The 16874-nt window shown below is 39.0% G+C and overlaps 1 protein-coding gene across 3 annotated transcripts in view; it reads left to right on the top strand.

Annotated features, from left to right (window-relative positions):
- The window catches only part of Tmtc2 (transmembrane O-mannosyltransferase targeting cadherins 2), a 392468-nt gene that overhangs the window by 361167 nt on the left and 14427 nt on the right, over positions 1–16874 (top strand). For 2 of the 3 annotated variants that reach the window (XM_050135588.1, XM_050135589.1), the window contains exon 12: positions 10189–12802. The exons of the other annotated variant lie outside the window; for it this stretch is intronic. In XM_050135588.1, coding sequence (XP_049991545.1) covers positions 10189–10368 — 180 coding nt within the window. In that variant the 3' untranslated portion in view covers positions 10369–12802. Of the gene's footprint in view, positions 1–10188; positions 12803–16874 lie in introns of those variants that run through there. 3 annotated transcript variants of the gene reach the window in all.

The raw sequence follows: 16874 nt of genomic DNA, 5'->3' as shown, positions 1-16874 counted from the left end.
ACATATAGTCTTACAGATGCCAAATAGTGTATCTTGTCTCATAGCCTTGTACCCAGTAATAAAGGCTTTCACCCCAGTTCCCTCACAGCTCTTACTATACTTCATTTAGACACATCTTTTACCTTCCAAGGGATGCGCTTGTCAGCAAGAGGATAGAAACCTGAGGATATTGAGTTCTTCTGGTGTGGTCCCCTATTAGTACTCACTTTAATGCATGGCTTGCAGTTTTTTTCTCCCTCCTAAATTTGAGGGACAGCACTGAGATAATACAGATTTACCTCCTACTGCTTTGTGGTAAATACCAGGGTATGCTAAAAATGAACTAATTCCACGTCAATATTAAAATAAAAGCGTCTTTTGTCCATTACTGAGCTAGTGCCTAGCAGAGAACTTGACATATAGGTGCCCATTAAATGCATGTCCAATTATACTGACACTGGCATAGAATTGACTATCGCTCAGCCGTTTCTTCTGCTTGACCATACGGCATCTCAGCAAGCATTCATGGAGGGTTTCATTCTTATTCCACTCTCTACCTCCGGCAGTATAAAGACAATTGAAATAAATTCAATGAGTTTTTCACCCTTCGGTGAAGAAGACAGACGTGTGTAACAAGCAGCTATAATTCATTGTGGTAATGTTGCAGTTAATATATGCAGGCAATACTATGGGAACATTGAAAGTAAGCAATCAATAGACATTGCTGTCCTCTCTGGCTTGGTTCCGTTTGTTTTAACGAGCAGTTGGTCTGAGAGAAAGGAAGAAGGGCATTGTCGGGAAACAGATGCTCTAAGGGGCACAGAACAGAAACAGAAGTTCATGTAGCCCAGAAAGAAAGCATTTTGAATGTTGAATTTTTAAAAGGCTGCTTAAAACCAGGGCTGAAGGTTCTGAATTCTTTCTGATAGGCACAAATTGAAATCTCAGAAACACCCCCTTTCTTTTAGAAATATAAATATTTAAGTGGGAGACATCGTGGGGTAGAGGAGAAACTGAAGGAGGGAGATGCACATGAGGGTGGTAGGGTTTAGAAGTGGGACAAGATGCCAGCAGAAATGGAAGCACTCCCTAGAGGGGGGAATAGGAAGATTTTTGATCATCTGAAACCTAAGTTATTTTCTGTTTGTTACTTTTTAATGGATATGAAAGGGAGGTCATATAGCAAGGTAATTGGACAAAGGTCATAAATAAAGTTTATTTATAGTCAATGCCATTGTTGTCCCTCTACAGTGATCTGAGATTATTATTTTTTTACATGACTCCTTCGAGTTATTTGAGGGGCTGTTTTTCTGCCCATAGTCATCATAGGACTCACAGAATTTCTACCATCATTCACCTCCTAACACACTCACACACACACTCACACACATACACACCACAGACACACACAGACGTGAACACATTTCAAGAAGTCTCTGATTTGTTTAGGGTAGATTTACTTTCTTACTTTTTAAAACCTTTTTCTTTTTGAGACAGGATCTCATCCTGTGACTCATACTAACTTAAAATTTCTTTGCCTCAGCTTGCCAAATGCTGTATATACAGATGTCAGCCACCACTCCTGGCTATAATTTTCAGTTGAGAAACACTGATAGCAGGACGTGATGCTATACAGCTGTAATGTCAGCACTTGGAAGTCAGAAGCAAAAGAAATGGGATTTTAGGGCCAGCCAGGGCTATGTAAGGAGTTCCAGGAAGGCCTGGAGTCGGAACAATGCTGTCTCAAAAAAACTAAACAAAACCAAACCAAAAAAAGGCAAGCAAAAAAAAAAAATGAGAGAGTATCTTAGTTTCCATATGACTTTTTTTCAAAGTTATGTAGTATTAACTTATCCCTTCCTGTTCCATTATTTCCATTTAACTTTGTATGCCCTTGCATTCTGTCTCCACTCCACTCCACTTCTCTCCATAGCTCTTTACTAATTTTGTGGCATCTGCTGCATATTCCAAATGAAACATATATATCTGAAGATTCAAATGAGAAAAAAAAAAACACACAACATTTCTTTTTCTGGAGCTAGGTGACTTCACTCGGAATTATTCTTTCCAGCTTCATTTGTTTATCTGAAAATTTTATAATTTTGTTTTCCTTTAATACTTGAATAATGGCATTCCATTTTGGGAAATATAGCACTTTTTTGTTGTCCCTTGTTTGATGGACATCTGGGCTGTTTTCATTCATAGCTATTGTGAATAGAGATGAAATGAACATGGATAGCAAAACACTTCTACAGTAGTATATAGAATCCTCCAGGTATATGACCAAAGATGGTATATCTGAATTATATGATGTGTCTATTTTTGGTTTTTGAAGAACTATCACACTGATTTTCATAGGGTGAACCAGATTGTTCTCCTCTCAGCTATGAATAAGCATTCCCTGTGAACATGTGTCATCATTTGGGGTTTCTGTTTGTTTTGTTTTGTCTTTCGTTTTTTACCTTAGCCATTCTGACTGGGGTAAGACAAAATCTCTAAATAGTTTTAACCTGTATTTCCATGATAGCTAAAGATGTTGAACTTAAAAAAAAAAGAGTGTTTCCCAACCATTTGTATTCCATTGTTTGAGAATCCATTATTTTGTGCCATGCCCCATTTTTTTTTAATTTGGTTGTTTTCTTGACATTTAGGGTTCTTTTTGGGGTCTTTTGTAGATTATAGAATGAGCCTTCTGTTGGATGTATAGCTGGCAAAGTATCTATAGGCTGCATCTTCAATTGATCATGTTGTCCTTTATAGTGTAGCTCCTTAATATTAGAAGGTACCATTTGCTAACTGTTGTTCATAAAACCTACACTATTAGGGTCCTGTTCAGAAAGTCCTTTCTGTACCAAGGTCAACCATATTCTTTACTTTCTCTTCTATCAGATTCAGGGTATTAGGTCTTATGTTGAGGTCCTTGATGTATTTGAAGTTGAGTTTTGTACACTATGAGTCAAAGATGAGGTTTTATTATTCTCCATATAACTATCCAGTTTGACAAGCCCCATTTGTTGGTGACACTTTTTTGTTAATGTGTATTGTAGGACTCTTTGTCAAAAAAACCCTAACCTGTCAATAATGTCCCTACCAGACACCAAAAGGTTGGAAAAAAGCCAAGTACTAGTAATTCATTACCTTTTTTGGAATTATTGTCAGTGAGGTCCCACATACCCCAAAACATTACAGGAGATTGCCAATGCTATTGGTTACCTCCCAAAGCTTGACAAAGACCCTATTACTAAATATACCACTTACTTGATTTATAAAACATGGAGCTATCAAGCTGGTGCTCATGTTGGAGCTTCGTCCGTACTGACTAGCTTTCATGGCCTGGAATGTCCTATGCATGCCACTGATAAGAAAGATAATCATCAGTCTTACCTAGCTGTAAACTCTAAGAACTACAGTAGCCACTGGGCTGAAAAGATATGCCTACTTGTGCAATAGTGGCATGAACGTCATGAGGGTAACCAACCCTATTTTGACCAGATTGAAAGCACATTCCACAAGATGAAACACATATCTATCACCATTGGCAGGCCATGAACCATACCAAAATAGGCCATAAGCCCTGCCGCAGAATCTGCTACTATCCTACTAAATGCACACATTATTGACTAAACTCCTAGTGATTTATTATATCCACAAAATAGCACATCTTTCAATCCTTCCTCGGAAAGCTATTTGGAATAAATGGCGATTACCACAGATACCCACAATGGTTCAAGGTGCAAAGAATGAGAGACTATGGGATGCTCATCCATTAAGGACACATCTGTGTCACACATCTTACCCTCAAGGCTCAGGGTTCATTGCAGAATAGGGCACACAGAGATTATGAAAGCCAGAGGTGGGCGACTACAATGGAATATTGTTTTCCAACTATATTAGTGCAGTTGCACACACGTGGACTCACAGCAGTTGTGGTAACATGCCCAAGACCTGTGCAAGTTCAAGCCAGACAAGAGTCCCAACACAGAGAAAGGAGGTCATCACAAAGTCCTGTGATAGACAGCGCCTCCAGTTGTATGTATAAAATTCTATTTACTAGGTGGACCCATGGTATTTGTTAAGCCCTTTGAAAATTTTTTATACTTAAAATATATTTTAAAAAAAAACACATATTACTTGAATCTTCTTTGGTTTTGCCACTCATTATCTGTTCAGTTATCTATTTATTTTCTGTAAAAATAATTAGATACTATATAAATAAAGAATAAAATTATTAAGACTTAAACCAAGATGGAAGAAAAGAAAAAGATATAAGTGCAAGTATTTCCCTTGTGGTTTTGTTGTTGTTGTTTCTTTTTGTTTTTTGTTTTGCTTGTTTTTTTCCTGGTACATGTTACCATCTAACTCAAGGCCAAATAAACACTCTACTAATGACTTATACCCCCAGCCTCCCATGAAAAAGTTTTAAGGGAGATTTTTAAGGTCAAGTTACCAAAATTTAACAATTGAATATGATATGCTCATGTACCTAGTAGGCTCAGGAGACAGTGATTCAAGGGCAGTGTACTTAGGATTCTGGTTTAATATTAGACCATTAGGCACTCCAGTTGGGCATATCAGGAAGTATAATATCTCCTGAACTGAGAAATCTAATGTCTCTCGTATTATTTCAGTACATTATGCTTTTCAGCAAGACCTATGTTAAAAATAATCAGTAAATATCTGATAAATATAGATATTATAAACTTACACAAGAGTTCTCTTTCTGTATTTTTCTTACTGTTTATGCCAATAATTTTTAAGCATCATGGTACACACATTTCTCTTGTCAATTCCATTGAGTAAGCAATTTTAACCGAATACATTGAATGGCAGTTTTGAGTTATTTGGTAACTATTTTAAAAGAGAGTGAGAATCCATTAATAACTTTTAGTATATAAATTTGTTTGCCAATCATATTCAGAAGGAAAGATGAAGGTGGTATCTTGGAAACATTCCTCTAATGCATAGTATATGGGTTAGGAGGAGGTCATGCTGATGTCAGACTTTCCCTTTCAAATATTATGTAGCTTGCACAACAGTAAATATACAATGCTATAATTTCAGCAACATGAGCAGATTTCTTTGGAACTGAATTAATCAAACAGATTGGAAATAAAAGCATTTAATAGGTAGAAATGTTGGGTACTGTACTCTGTTTCCACCCTCCCATAGCTTTTCCTGTGAGATAGGAATAGCCTCGGGGTCTAAGGGAACTTATAATGCCTAGCCTTTTTTTCCCTCTGGACCCTCCAAGGTCCCTCCATACTTACCTATCTTAGTCCTGTTTCCAAGAGAATTCAGAACTCTCAACTCTGCACCCACTTCAGTCCCTAGTACTCTTCCATCAGAAGTTTCTATACGACATTATGAAATCTACTAATGATAGAAAAAAATTACCTCATGCTCCCAAATACTCTTTGTGTTTTTGCAGGTCTCAAAGATTTTGAGCTATAATCAGACCTCCATTATCTTAGTGTCTTTACTCTCTCTGATCCCAGTAGATGTCAATCATTTTAATTTCCTCCTCCAACGTTAGAGAATCAAGCCAAGGGCCACAGTAAAATAACAAGGCACAGCTCTCTAGAGACTTGGGGAAGACGTCATACGCTGTCTCCACATGGCTGCCAGTCATCCCATTTGATGTAAAGCATCTGCCCACTTCAAGGAAGCAAGCGAGGCCTGGTTCTCTGTTCTAGCCTGTGAAGAAGGAGGTGGCCTCATTTGTTGTATTAAGCCAGGAGCCCTGTGTTACAGGGTCGTAAGCTGCTGCCTTCCATGGTTAACACGCTGAAAATTTCAACGGCTGTGTTCAATAAAGACCATGTGTGTGAGGGGAAGACATTGGCACTTGTGGTTGTGTGTCTCATCCCCAACCCATGAGCTGCAGCTGGCACAGAGCAAAGCCCCCAGTATGTAATAAGATGGACTGCCACCCGAAAGTCTTGCGTTCGCTCCCATAGCCAAAGAGTCTTGCAGGCTGTTTAGACACCCGTCACACTGTTTCCGTGTCCTCTTTCTGTCTCTTTGCATTTAATCATTTACAGCTCTGTTAATAAAATTTCATTTTGAACGTTTACTGTCTCAAATAATTACACAACTAAAAGGAGAATTCTACTTTACAAGGGGATAGATCCATGATCTTACATACTTTGTTCTAAATGATATACCCCCTCTAAGCAATTTCTTTGTAAGCACTGTAAAATGATAGCATCTTTGATCTGGAAGTGACCTTGATGACGGTGCTCCTCGCCTGTTAATGGGAATAAAAGAACCTTAGGAGCTAGTTAAAACTCGCATTCTGACTCGGTAGGTAGGGTTTTGATTTTCTGTCCAGCATTGAAGTGCTGCCAAGACTACTCTCTGAACTCAGTTTTATGGCTAGAAGACCAGAAGTTCCTCAGGACAGTGGGCATGCATTAGGCCACAATAGCCGCCATTCTGGAGGGAGACACATGATGGGCTTGGGAAAGTAAGCCAATTGTCATCGGAGATAAAGCACTGTTATGTATATGTTATTTTTATGATTTTAGCAAAGCATAAAATTATGTTCAAATCACTGTTGACACTTTCAAAGCTGTTACGTAGGGTGCCAGTATCCATTACTTCAATCACATTTTATCAGATAAATCATACGATGACTCATGCAGTAACACAGGTTTTTTTGATTTCTCAAGTCATTTTCCTGTTAAAATAGGTATTTACATCCATTACAAAATGTTATGATTATAACTAAATTTGCAACCTCTTAAACTATGGTTGCTCTTAAATGTGCACACGTAGTAGAAGGAAACTGTATTAATTAAAATGATGTTTGGCCAATTACAATAACAAGCATATTGTTAGCTAGCTCTTATATCTTTGGTTAACCCATTTTTATTATTTTGAATTTTACCACTAGGGTCATGGCCTACCCTACCAGCAAGGTTTCAGCTGATGGCTCGCATCTTTTTTCTCTGGCGTCTCCATGGAGTATCACTGACTCTGCCTTCTCTCTTTATACATATCTCTTTTAGCCTGGCTATATTTTGTTAAGCCTTTGGCCAAAAGTGGCTTCTTTATTGACCAGTGGTATACAGAAAGAAATCCCATATCATACCCATGTCTAGTTTATAGATATTTTTACTCTTTAGGGAAAACAATTAACATATTAAATGACTTTTCTTGATCTAATATCGCATATTAACTTCCTAACATAGATTTATGATTATTTTATTTACTGAGTAACATGCTATGGTTCTGAGATAACAAATTAAATTTGTTGCGAAAGTATCATTGTAATTAGCATTTAGGAATCATTCATCAAACAAATTTAGCTTCCTTATTGTGTTTCCTTAGAATAATACTAAATACTAATATTTATTCCTCAACTGATGGCAGGAAGGTAATTCCTAAGGAGAGAAGAAATCATGGACTGTAGTTTGGAAACAATAATACAGTGTATGTGTGTAGCTTGGGTGGTGTGCATCCCTGGTGATTTTCATTTCTGTCTCTTAGAGGAACAACCTCAAAAAGACTAGGAAGTTAATATAGGCACAGGCAGTCAGGAAACCTTGGTGCGTGCTGTTCAGAGGCACTTGGAAGGAGATTTTGGTTTGCAATATTGAAATGATAAGGCGATGTGGGGGAAAGAAGGAACAAAGGACATTATTATCTTATTCTCATGTAATCTCTTTAGGAACTAGATAAAGCAAATACTTCTGTCATCACACATGGACAAGAATTGAGGTCCAAAGACCACACCCAGCTTGTCTAGATTTGCATTTCTGTGTGGCAGAGCTGGCATAGGAACTAGGCTATCTGACTGCATAGCCCCTGCGTGTTTTGTGTACTCTCCCTGTTTGCAATTTGAGGCATACACACTACAGGTAAAGACACATTGGTAACACTGTAATTGAGGAAGTAAGGACTATCTTCAGCCCAGTTCCTGGGATTCTTCTCCCTCTGGTTAGCAAGGAATGGCCTCCAACAGCGATTCTCCTGCCCTATTTTAGCATTTCTAATATTTGGTACTGTGAATACATGCATACTAAAGTTTAGTGGCTGTTTATTGATAGTCATGCCAAGTACTGTGAGCAGATACAGTTCAGAAATGTGTTCAGGCCTTGAGGAGCTTGAGATTATAACGTTGCTGTGATAGCAGCATTCCTTTAGAAGATGCAGTAGATGGTGTTATTTTGGTTTCTAGTGTAGAGATTTGCACTGCCATGTAATTTAGAGCTGTGTGTGCTTGAATTGGCTTTAAAATTAGAAACTGACCATCTGTATTTTTCTTCATAAGCATGAAGTCATCCTCGCCAAAAGGTTGGTGAAAGTCAAGCATAGCTTATATTTGTGATATTATTTTTGGAAAGAAAAAAAGAATGTAGGAAAGCTTGAAAATGCTAGCAGTTGAGAGTTTTGGAGAATTCGATGTGTGTCTCTAGCCAATGAAGTCAAATTCTGAAAATTACCAACAGTGTTTAATAGACTAGGGAAAGCGAGCATGACATTTTCAGAGTATGTACTGTGTGACTGTATCCTGCCATGTGTATCGTTTACTATTTTCATGTATTTCTAGCAACATTCAAAAAACTGAGCACAGGGCATTAGGCTGCTTCACCAAGGTCAGAATGGTTAAGCAAGAACTCAAATCCAGATCTCCTCGATGTGAAATCTAATCATGTTCCCCCCACCCCTTTGTTTGCACTGAGCTATTCCGCTCTCCCCAGCGTTGATTTGGTTCAGAAATATTTGTTTTTACAGTAAACAGTAGGGTCAGATGAATTCAACTGAAAAATGCATGCATTGTAAAAATACTAAATCATAAAATGACTGGAAATTATCTTTGGCTTTTGCACAGAGTGAAGGACAATTAATGGTTGACAGTATCTTCAAAATGAAAGCACAGTTGTAGCATATAAACATTGTTTATCTGATATTTGAATTATGCATTTATGTGGCTGCCAAAAAGTTTGCTTTTAATTAGAAAGAACCTCCTAAGGATTGGATGCAAACAGGGCAACAGCCCCTATCTTTGTAGATAGCAAGCAAAATATTTTCCCATTATGATATACTTTAATAAACTAATATCTGAGAATTTGGAGACAAAATTCCTTGCAGTAAACTGTGACTACCATAATTTTTATTTTAAAAAAATTCTTACCAATTTTTATATGATAGTTTTATATTTCACTTGCCATGGTATAAGCATTACTTAAGAAGTTCTTTGTTTTGTTTTGTTCTGTTTTCTTTAAGTACTTTTCAACAAGTAATATAAAATGACTTGTTTTTAAAAGTTACATTTTCCTGTACCATCTTTTAAATCTCGTTTTTGTGTTGTCTACTTTGATATATTTATATAAACATTCACCATTAGAAAAATCTAGCAATTTACAATTTTCAAATGTAAGGGCCTTGTCTCAGGAAATATTTTAGTCTGGGTTTGGGAAAGATGTTCAATTTGAATTTAAATGTTTTTTTCAGGGCTTCCACTCTGGAAATATTAATAAATCTCATAGCTTAATGTTTATATGCAGAAAGCCTAGATTATAGCCAAGAAGAGACAAGACAGTGTGGACATAGATATTCCCTTTTCCCTCTAGTTCTTATGTCTCATCTTTGAGGTATATTTTTAGTTGGTTTGCTTTGTTTCTGCTTTGCAGTAGTGGGACTTGAACCTAGAGTTTCAAGCACCCTGTCACTAAGCTGTATTTGAGGATTTTTTCAGAAGCTCAATTCAATCTGAAATTGTATTTATGTAAATTTGTTTTTAAACAGACCCTTATGTAGTTCATGCTACCCTAAAACTCTCACAATGTAGCCAAGGATGTCCTTCAGCTCCTGATAGATAGACCTAGAGGGATGTACCACCATGACATCTGAAGATAGACCTAGAGGGATGTACCACCATGACCTGATAAAGCTGCAAGTCTTTTTGTTTTTTTCCAAAAATCAGTCTGACTGATTGTACTCTTTTTAATGTTACCTATGCTTTGCCATTAAAGAAGGAAAAAAAAAGATACATTTCCTTACTGTCCTACTTAAAGTGCAAAGGACATGGCAGCTTTTTTGAAGATGTGTGTTCTTCCTGTCTCTGTGTAAATTGGTACATTGCTTCCATCGGATGCCTCTAGGCATGGGAATCATCTGCATGAGAGGATGAGGACTTTTGTCTTCCCTGAAGGAGATCTTGAAATGGCCTCTTTATCACGCACCTCCTCTCTCTTGTTACAGTATCCCGCTGCTCTCATGAACCTGGGAGCCATACTCCATCTCAACGGCCGGCTCCAGAAAGCTGAGGCCAACTACTTGCGGGCTCTGCAACTCAAGCCAGATGACGTCATCACTCAGTCCAATCTCCGCAAGCTGTGGAACATCATGGAAAAGCAAGGCTTGAAGACCTCCAAGACCTGACACCCGAGGACTCATCGCCTACGCTTGTCAAAGCTGGCTTCATTAACAGACAGAACTTCCCAGCAGTGCTGCGGTAAACGTTCACCGTGGACTTTAAGATCAGGACCGGGGTCGTCTTGGTTACTGCCGCTGCTGGGTGAATTCACTTTGCTATGGGCACCGCCCCTTAACACCAAAAAAGGGAAACATTGAACCCTCCTGGAGGGTGGAATTGTTACCCGTAGGTAGACTGTAAACCAGAGCACTTAACAGGATCTTTGGCATTTGTCGAAGGGAGGGGGGAATCTTCATTGCAGACATTGTTCGCTTTTGAAAGAGAATTTTGAACTATATTGTTCCTTCAACACTGTGAGAGGAAGGTCGGAGAGCCCATCCAGGCACCGTGGACTCTTAAGGTTAAGTGTGAGCGGGGGATGATTAACGCATAGTGTGACTCGCAGTGGGCCACCAGTTGACCTTACGCTACTGGCTTCCCTCTCTGGGACAGCCTGCTTATTGATTTATGAAACTTATGAAACTTTGGTTTTTAATACTGTGTCGGTATCTGTCTGAATCTGCGGCTGTTGGCTGTTTCTTGATGCATACACCTAAACATTTTATGGTTTGAATGTCTTAGGTTTCCCAGTGTTGAACACCATTTGTTTGCCATGTCTCAAAAGGAACGGGAAAAGATGCGCTAACCACTCATACAGGTGGTATGAGAGGACCTAGGGAGGCCTTGGGTGTGTGCCCCAAGTCATTTTCATTTTTATATCGTCAGTATTTTATCCATAACTTTTCATCAGATCTCATTGTGTTCATTCTTTTGAAATTACCTTTTACAATGTCTATATACACATACTCACTGAGGCTGAAACAAAGGGACGCTATGAGTGTTCCAGTCCCAGTCCCCGATGGTGACTATAGAAGGCAAAGTCTTTGGTGCTTCCTAGACAATGGTTGTTACAATAAGTCAATGAAGGGTGAGTACAGAAGGATTATTGTCAATGATGTTGTGTTTTTGAAAGGGCTGGTGTAAAATGCCCATCGATTCCGAACATAAGCCCAAACAGCGATGCAGATAAATCCTGGACGATTATCGTATTTTGCTCTTCCTGAAAGATGTCAAAAATAAATTATTTTAAGATGCCATAAAGTAAGCATCAGCCTGCATATATCTATGACTTCTGCCAAATGCTTTTCTTATTTTCCAATAGAAAACTGAGTATTTTATTTCCTTACCTAATAATAGGTATTTCAGTGATCATTTTATAACAAGACTATGAAATGAAACAGAAAAAAATTCTTTAATATGTAAAATTTGCTACAGAAAATTAAATTTCCAGAATACCAGTCCATTAGCAGCTTCTTTGTAGAGAAATTAACTATTATATATCCTACATATTTATTTATTTATTATCCAACCCTATCAAAGTAACAAAAAAAAAAAGAAAACAGATTTGTTAAGCCAGTCATTTGCAGCTAAAAATTAGTTTTTTTCACCTTCCCTTTCGTACTTCATGTATATATACACATATGATCAGATTCTACTAAAGGGAAGCTGGACATGCAAAAATACTATATTTCCCCTTATATTATAGCTTGTGTCATGTATCTGAATACAGTGGGTAAAGAATCTGAAGTAGCGGTCCTATGACATTAGCCTCTTTGTGAGAAGGATAAATGTAGTGAGAATGTTTGATGGGATTAATGAGAAGGCCCTCCTACCATGTGTATATTATTTTGTAAACATTTCACTCAAGGGCCAGAAATTAAATTATAACTAAATCACTGTGCTGTCAGAATAATGTTTAACATTAACAACAGCAAACCTTTTGGTCAACCAAAATAGTAGGTTGAAGTCTGTGTCTCATTTTCTAATGCATTGGCAATTAGGACAAAAGGAAGAAAAAGGAATTTAATATAAGGCTATAAAGATGAATTCAATGTCTAACATTTTATATTTATTTAAATTGTTGTTGTGCTATTCTAGGTTTCCCATTTTATGTCTTTATCGTTACTGTTTCTTTTTCTCCAACACTTGGTTCCTTTAGGTTCACCGAATGCACAGTAGCCAGACTCCGTATGACTCAGTTTCCCAACGTTGCTAACAGTTGGGCCTGTGTCATAAAATGCATGGATCTTTAATACCTACACATCCCTGACACTTTTCACTCCAGGGCTGGACTTAGTAGCTGACCAACTCGGGGAGGGGAGGGCTGGGTTGTTAGAACATGATCGAAACGTCTCTGCTCAGGGATTTATGGTGGATCATTGCAGACAGTGCTAAAAGTGTAGAGCACAAGACAAGTTTACTAAATTAAAATTTTATTTTTTGAAAAACTGTTATTTGTATAAATTATCAAGATTTGTAGGCTTTCCTTTTGTAGAAATGATTGTTTTATGTGCCAGAGAATTTCAATTTTGTTTTGAACAATAAAGCCTTGTTAACAAATACGTTGTGTATCGCTTCTTTAGGACTCTTCCATAGCAACAGCTCTTATATTCTGACAGTCCTTGTGTTTTGTTTTGTGTGAGATAAGGTCTCGCAGCACAGGCTTCCCAAGGTTGATCTTAAACTTGCAGCAATTCTGTTCCCGCAACATCCCAAGTGTGGCTTGCACACCATGCTTATCTTTTGAGGATTTATCTATATTATATTTTGTGTGTTTGTGTGGGGCATTATGTGCGTGTGAGTGCAGGGGCCCTCCATCTATAGCTGTCAGATCAGCTAGAGCTGTACTGAGAGGCACCATGCACAAGTTCTGGTACCCAATCTCAGGTCCTCTGAAAGAGCAGTAGCGTCTAGTTATTCTTCTGCTTCTCTGATAAGACATTCCATGGGGATAAATGTCACAGTGGTCAAGTGAATGACAACAGGAAGTAGGCATAATGGCAAGAAGGAGAACCTTAATCGTTCCCCTCTTAAAACACAAGCAAGAAGCAGAGAAGGAGAGCACCAGAAATGGCAAGAGGCTTGAACACTTGAAAGCCTTTCCCAAGTGATGGCCTTCTTCATCAAGGCTGCATCCCCTAGCCCTTTTGAAACATCACCGTCAACTAGCTGAGCACCCAATGGACGTATGAGGCACTGTAGTTTTATGGGCCAAGAAACAACGTGGGAGGTGTCAATCATCTCTCCTCAATTAGCTTGCCCGGTGTCACTACCCTCAATGACAACAAGACTGCCCCCAAGTTGTTCTGCATTCCTGTTTATAGTTATCAGCACTGGGACACTGTATCGAAACTAGACTCAGATTTTTCCTACACTCGGCTTTCTTCTAACTAGCTCATCACTTTTCCCAATACCTCTCTCACTGAAAACGATCATGACAATTACTAGATGCAATGAAAGGACAATATCTTGGGAACAGGTTGTGACAATTCAGTGCTCAGCAACTGGAACCATTTACGTTCTACCTCCGGAGTAGAAGGCTCACAAGTTAAATGGTTTATCCCAAACTAGTTAGTAGCTGCACCCACATAACTATAAAAACATTCCATTACTAGGAGGTGTTTCTTTAGTAAATGACATACCGGCACAATTGATGTAAATCTGCATATCAGTTTAGCTGTGCTGCAAAACTACTGAAGGCACAGACCACGTCTTTCTGTCTGGCATTGTTTCTCCAGCCTAGCACAGTATTGCTGAGTAGAAGACCATAAAATATATAAATGAAAGTGCCAACTAATTACTCGTAAGCTACTTGATATTTTTCAGTGCTCACCTTGTAAAGAGCTCCGATGTAGGCAATACACGATTCTCCATTTGTGTTTCACCAGAGTGATGACAGTTTTCACATAATATATGTTTCCCGTGAAAAGAAAGGAAATACATTGCGTCTTGATTATTCTTCCTAATGCAAGGGGAGAAACGGTTTCTGTGGGTAGCTAATGTGTTAGAATCGTGGCAGCTCATTTGTAGACACCTTTAGAATATGGGTTTCAACTTAAATACTATAGTAGTATAACAGTATGGTAGTAGAGGATTTGCATCCTACCATTTAAAAAAATTAATGAAGGAAAATTTCTAGCAGAAGAAGTTATGCATGCATGGAATATGATACTTTAAGGAGACAGGGAGAGAGCTGAATTGCAATGCAGTTTTGCTAACTTGTGCTTATTTTTGCAAAGCAGAAGAGAAGCCTGTGGGCTGGGACTTTATCTTGCTTTGTCATTTTGGGTGGTCTTCCTGCAGAATGCAGACGGCTTTTGAGCCAGTTTTCCTTAAGTCTGCCCCTCAATCCCATGCTGGCCTTGGGTTCTTGTTGCTAGAGGCTTGAGCTGTATCCCCCCACCCCCACCCTACCCCCAGAGCTCCAGTGGGATATAAGTTCCACGTGAACTTCCTGAAATTCCTCTAAAGATTTCTTCTCGGCTTCTGAGAGCTTCTCCCACTTCCTACAGCTGATTTCTGGTGTTACGCGTTGTTTAATTATCTTCTAGAAAATGAAGCATTTTTATGCGGCAGGAAAATCTTAAGTGAAACACACACACACACACACACACACACACCAGATAATGTGATACGTTTGTTAGCACTGATTCTAATCTAAGAAGGTAAAAGAAAATATTTAAAATTCAGCCTGGCAGAACTTTCTCAGGATTGCTGAGATTATGGAAAGAGGATACGCATTGGCCATACTTATATTTCTGACATGGAGTAGGGAGACAGCCCTGGAGAGGTTTGCTTGCCCTATAATCCATCACATTTTCATTACTGCTGATGGGCAAACTGCACATCAGCAGTAAACTGCGACTGAAGCTGTAGTGTTAAACCTGTTGACGTCGACGTTAGCACTGGCTAGCCACACTGACTAGAGACACATTTGTCTCCTGCCTCGGTTGCATCTGACAGGCCTATCACTTACTCAAGACAAAGCTGTCGGCTCCCGTTACGTGGAGAGAGTGGCATTCCGTGTTTCGAGTAATAGCTCAAGACTTTCGTAATAATTGCTGTGGTGTCCCATTTCCATCCTAGAACCCTCAAAGTAACTCCTCAGATTTTTCTTTTGGCAATTTTGAGCAGCTAGAGCTTGTAATAAAGGTTTTTAAAACATGCACTGGGAAAGATACCTATTTCACTCAAAAAATTGAAGATTCAAAATGGCATGAAAGAATTAAAATATCGTTTATCAACTGGACATACCTTTCAGGTACTGTAACTAATATAAAGTCAGAAAATCAGAATTGATCCAGAGAGAGAGGGATGGATACATGTTAGAGGGAACGGTGTGTACAAAGTGTCTACTTTTAATTTCAGCCAGGGCCCTTTCCATTTTGTAGTCTCATTTCACAATTAAAGGCAACACTCACTCTAATCACAATGAAGGTTTTAGCTCTTTAAAATCCATATTAGAAAATAAAGAAAACCAATTGAAAATCATGGTTTATTTCATTTACATTATCCCTTTGTTTTCTTTCAAATGCATTGTGATAATCTGTATGTGGACATTTTATGTTCCTTTACAATAGATTATATTCTACTTTGCCTATTTTTGATAATTCAGGAAAGGTCACTAAAATACAGTGTCAAAGAACTGTGGACTGGGGGAAAAGCTGAGTTGATAAAGTGCTAGTAGACCGAGCATGAGTCCCTGCTTTTCATCCCCAGAACTCTATGTGCTTTTAACAATGACAACCGAAACAGGCTGTGGAGGTTGTCCTCTGGCCTTCATTTCCATGTGCATACATTTGAACCTGCACACAGGTGAACACACACATGCATGTGCACACATACACACGTACACACCAGGCACTAGAGAGTTTTTACCTCTACCAATGCTCAGACCAAAGGGGTGATCCTGTGCTCAGACTGACTGCTCCTTAGACTGCAGTGAGTTCCATTCTCCTCCTGCCTTATATTCCTCTCTCCACCCAGCCATATCACTCCTGTCTCTACTTCCCCAGTGCTGGGATTAAAGGCATGTGATCCCAATTGCTGGAATCACCTTTATGTGAGCTGTGTTCTCTTTTAGACTGGATCAATTTCGTATAGCCTCTCTTTAACAGAGATCCATCTGTCCCCCGAATCCTGAGATTAAAGATGTGAGCCAGCACTGCCTGGCTTCTAGTGGCTTAGCTCTGCATTTTGATCTTCAGGAAAGCTTTATTTGTTAAAACACAAACAAAATATCACTCCAGTTAGTTTTATTTATTTGGGGCTACTTTGTTTTTTTTTTTAATATAATTTTTTTATTGAAAAAAAAAAAAAGATTTCCGCCTCCTCCCCGCCTCCCATTTCCCTCCCCGTCTCCCTTTTCCCCCCTCCTCCCTCTCCTCTCCCCCTCCTCCCTCTCCTCTCCCCCTCCCCCCCACTCCTCTCCCCCTCCCTCTCCAGTCTGAGGGGCAGTCAGGGTTCCCTGCCCTGTGGAAAGTCCAAAGTCCTCCCCGCTCCATCCTGGTCTAGGAAGGTGGACATCCAAACTGGCTAGGCTCCCACAAAGCCAGAACATGAAGTAGGATCAAAACCCAGTGGCATTGTCCTTGGCTTCTCAGCAGCCCTCATTGTCCGCCATATTCAGAGA

Source organism: Alexandromys fortis, unplaced genomic scaffold (assembly GCF_014885135.2).
Source record: "Alexandromys fortis isolate MF-2015 unplaced genomic scaffold, M_Fortis_MF-2015_v1.1 scaffold_24, whole genome shotgun sequence".
Classification (NCBI taxonomy): domain Eukaryota; kingdom Metazoa; phylum Chordata; class Mammalia; order Rodentia; family Cricetidae; genus Alexandromys; species Alexandromys fortis.
The sequence above is the reverse complement of the archived record's forward strand: the minus strand, read 5'-3'. Positions and strand labels throughout refer to the sequence as shown.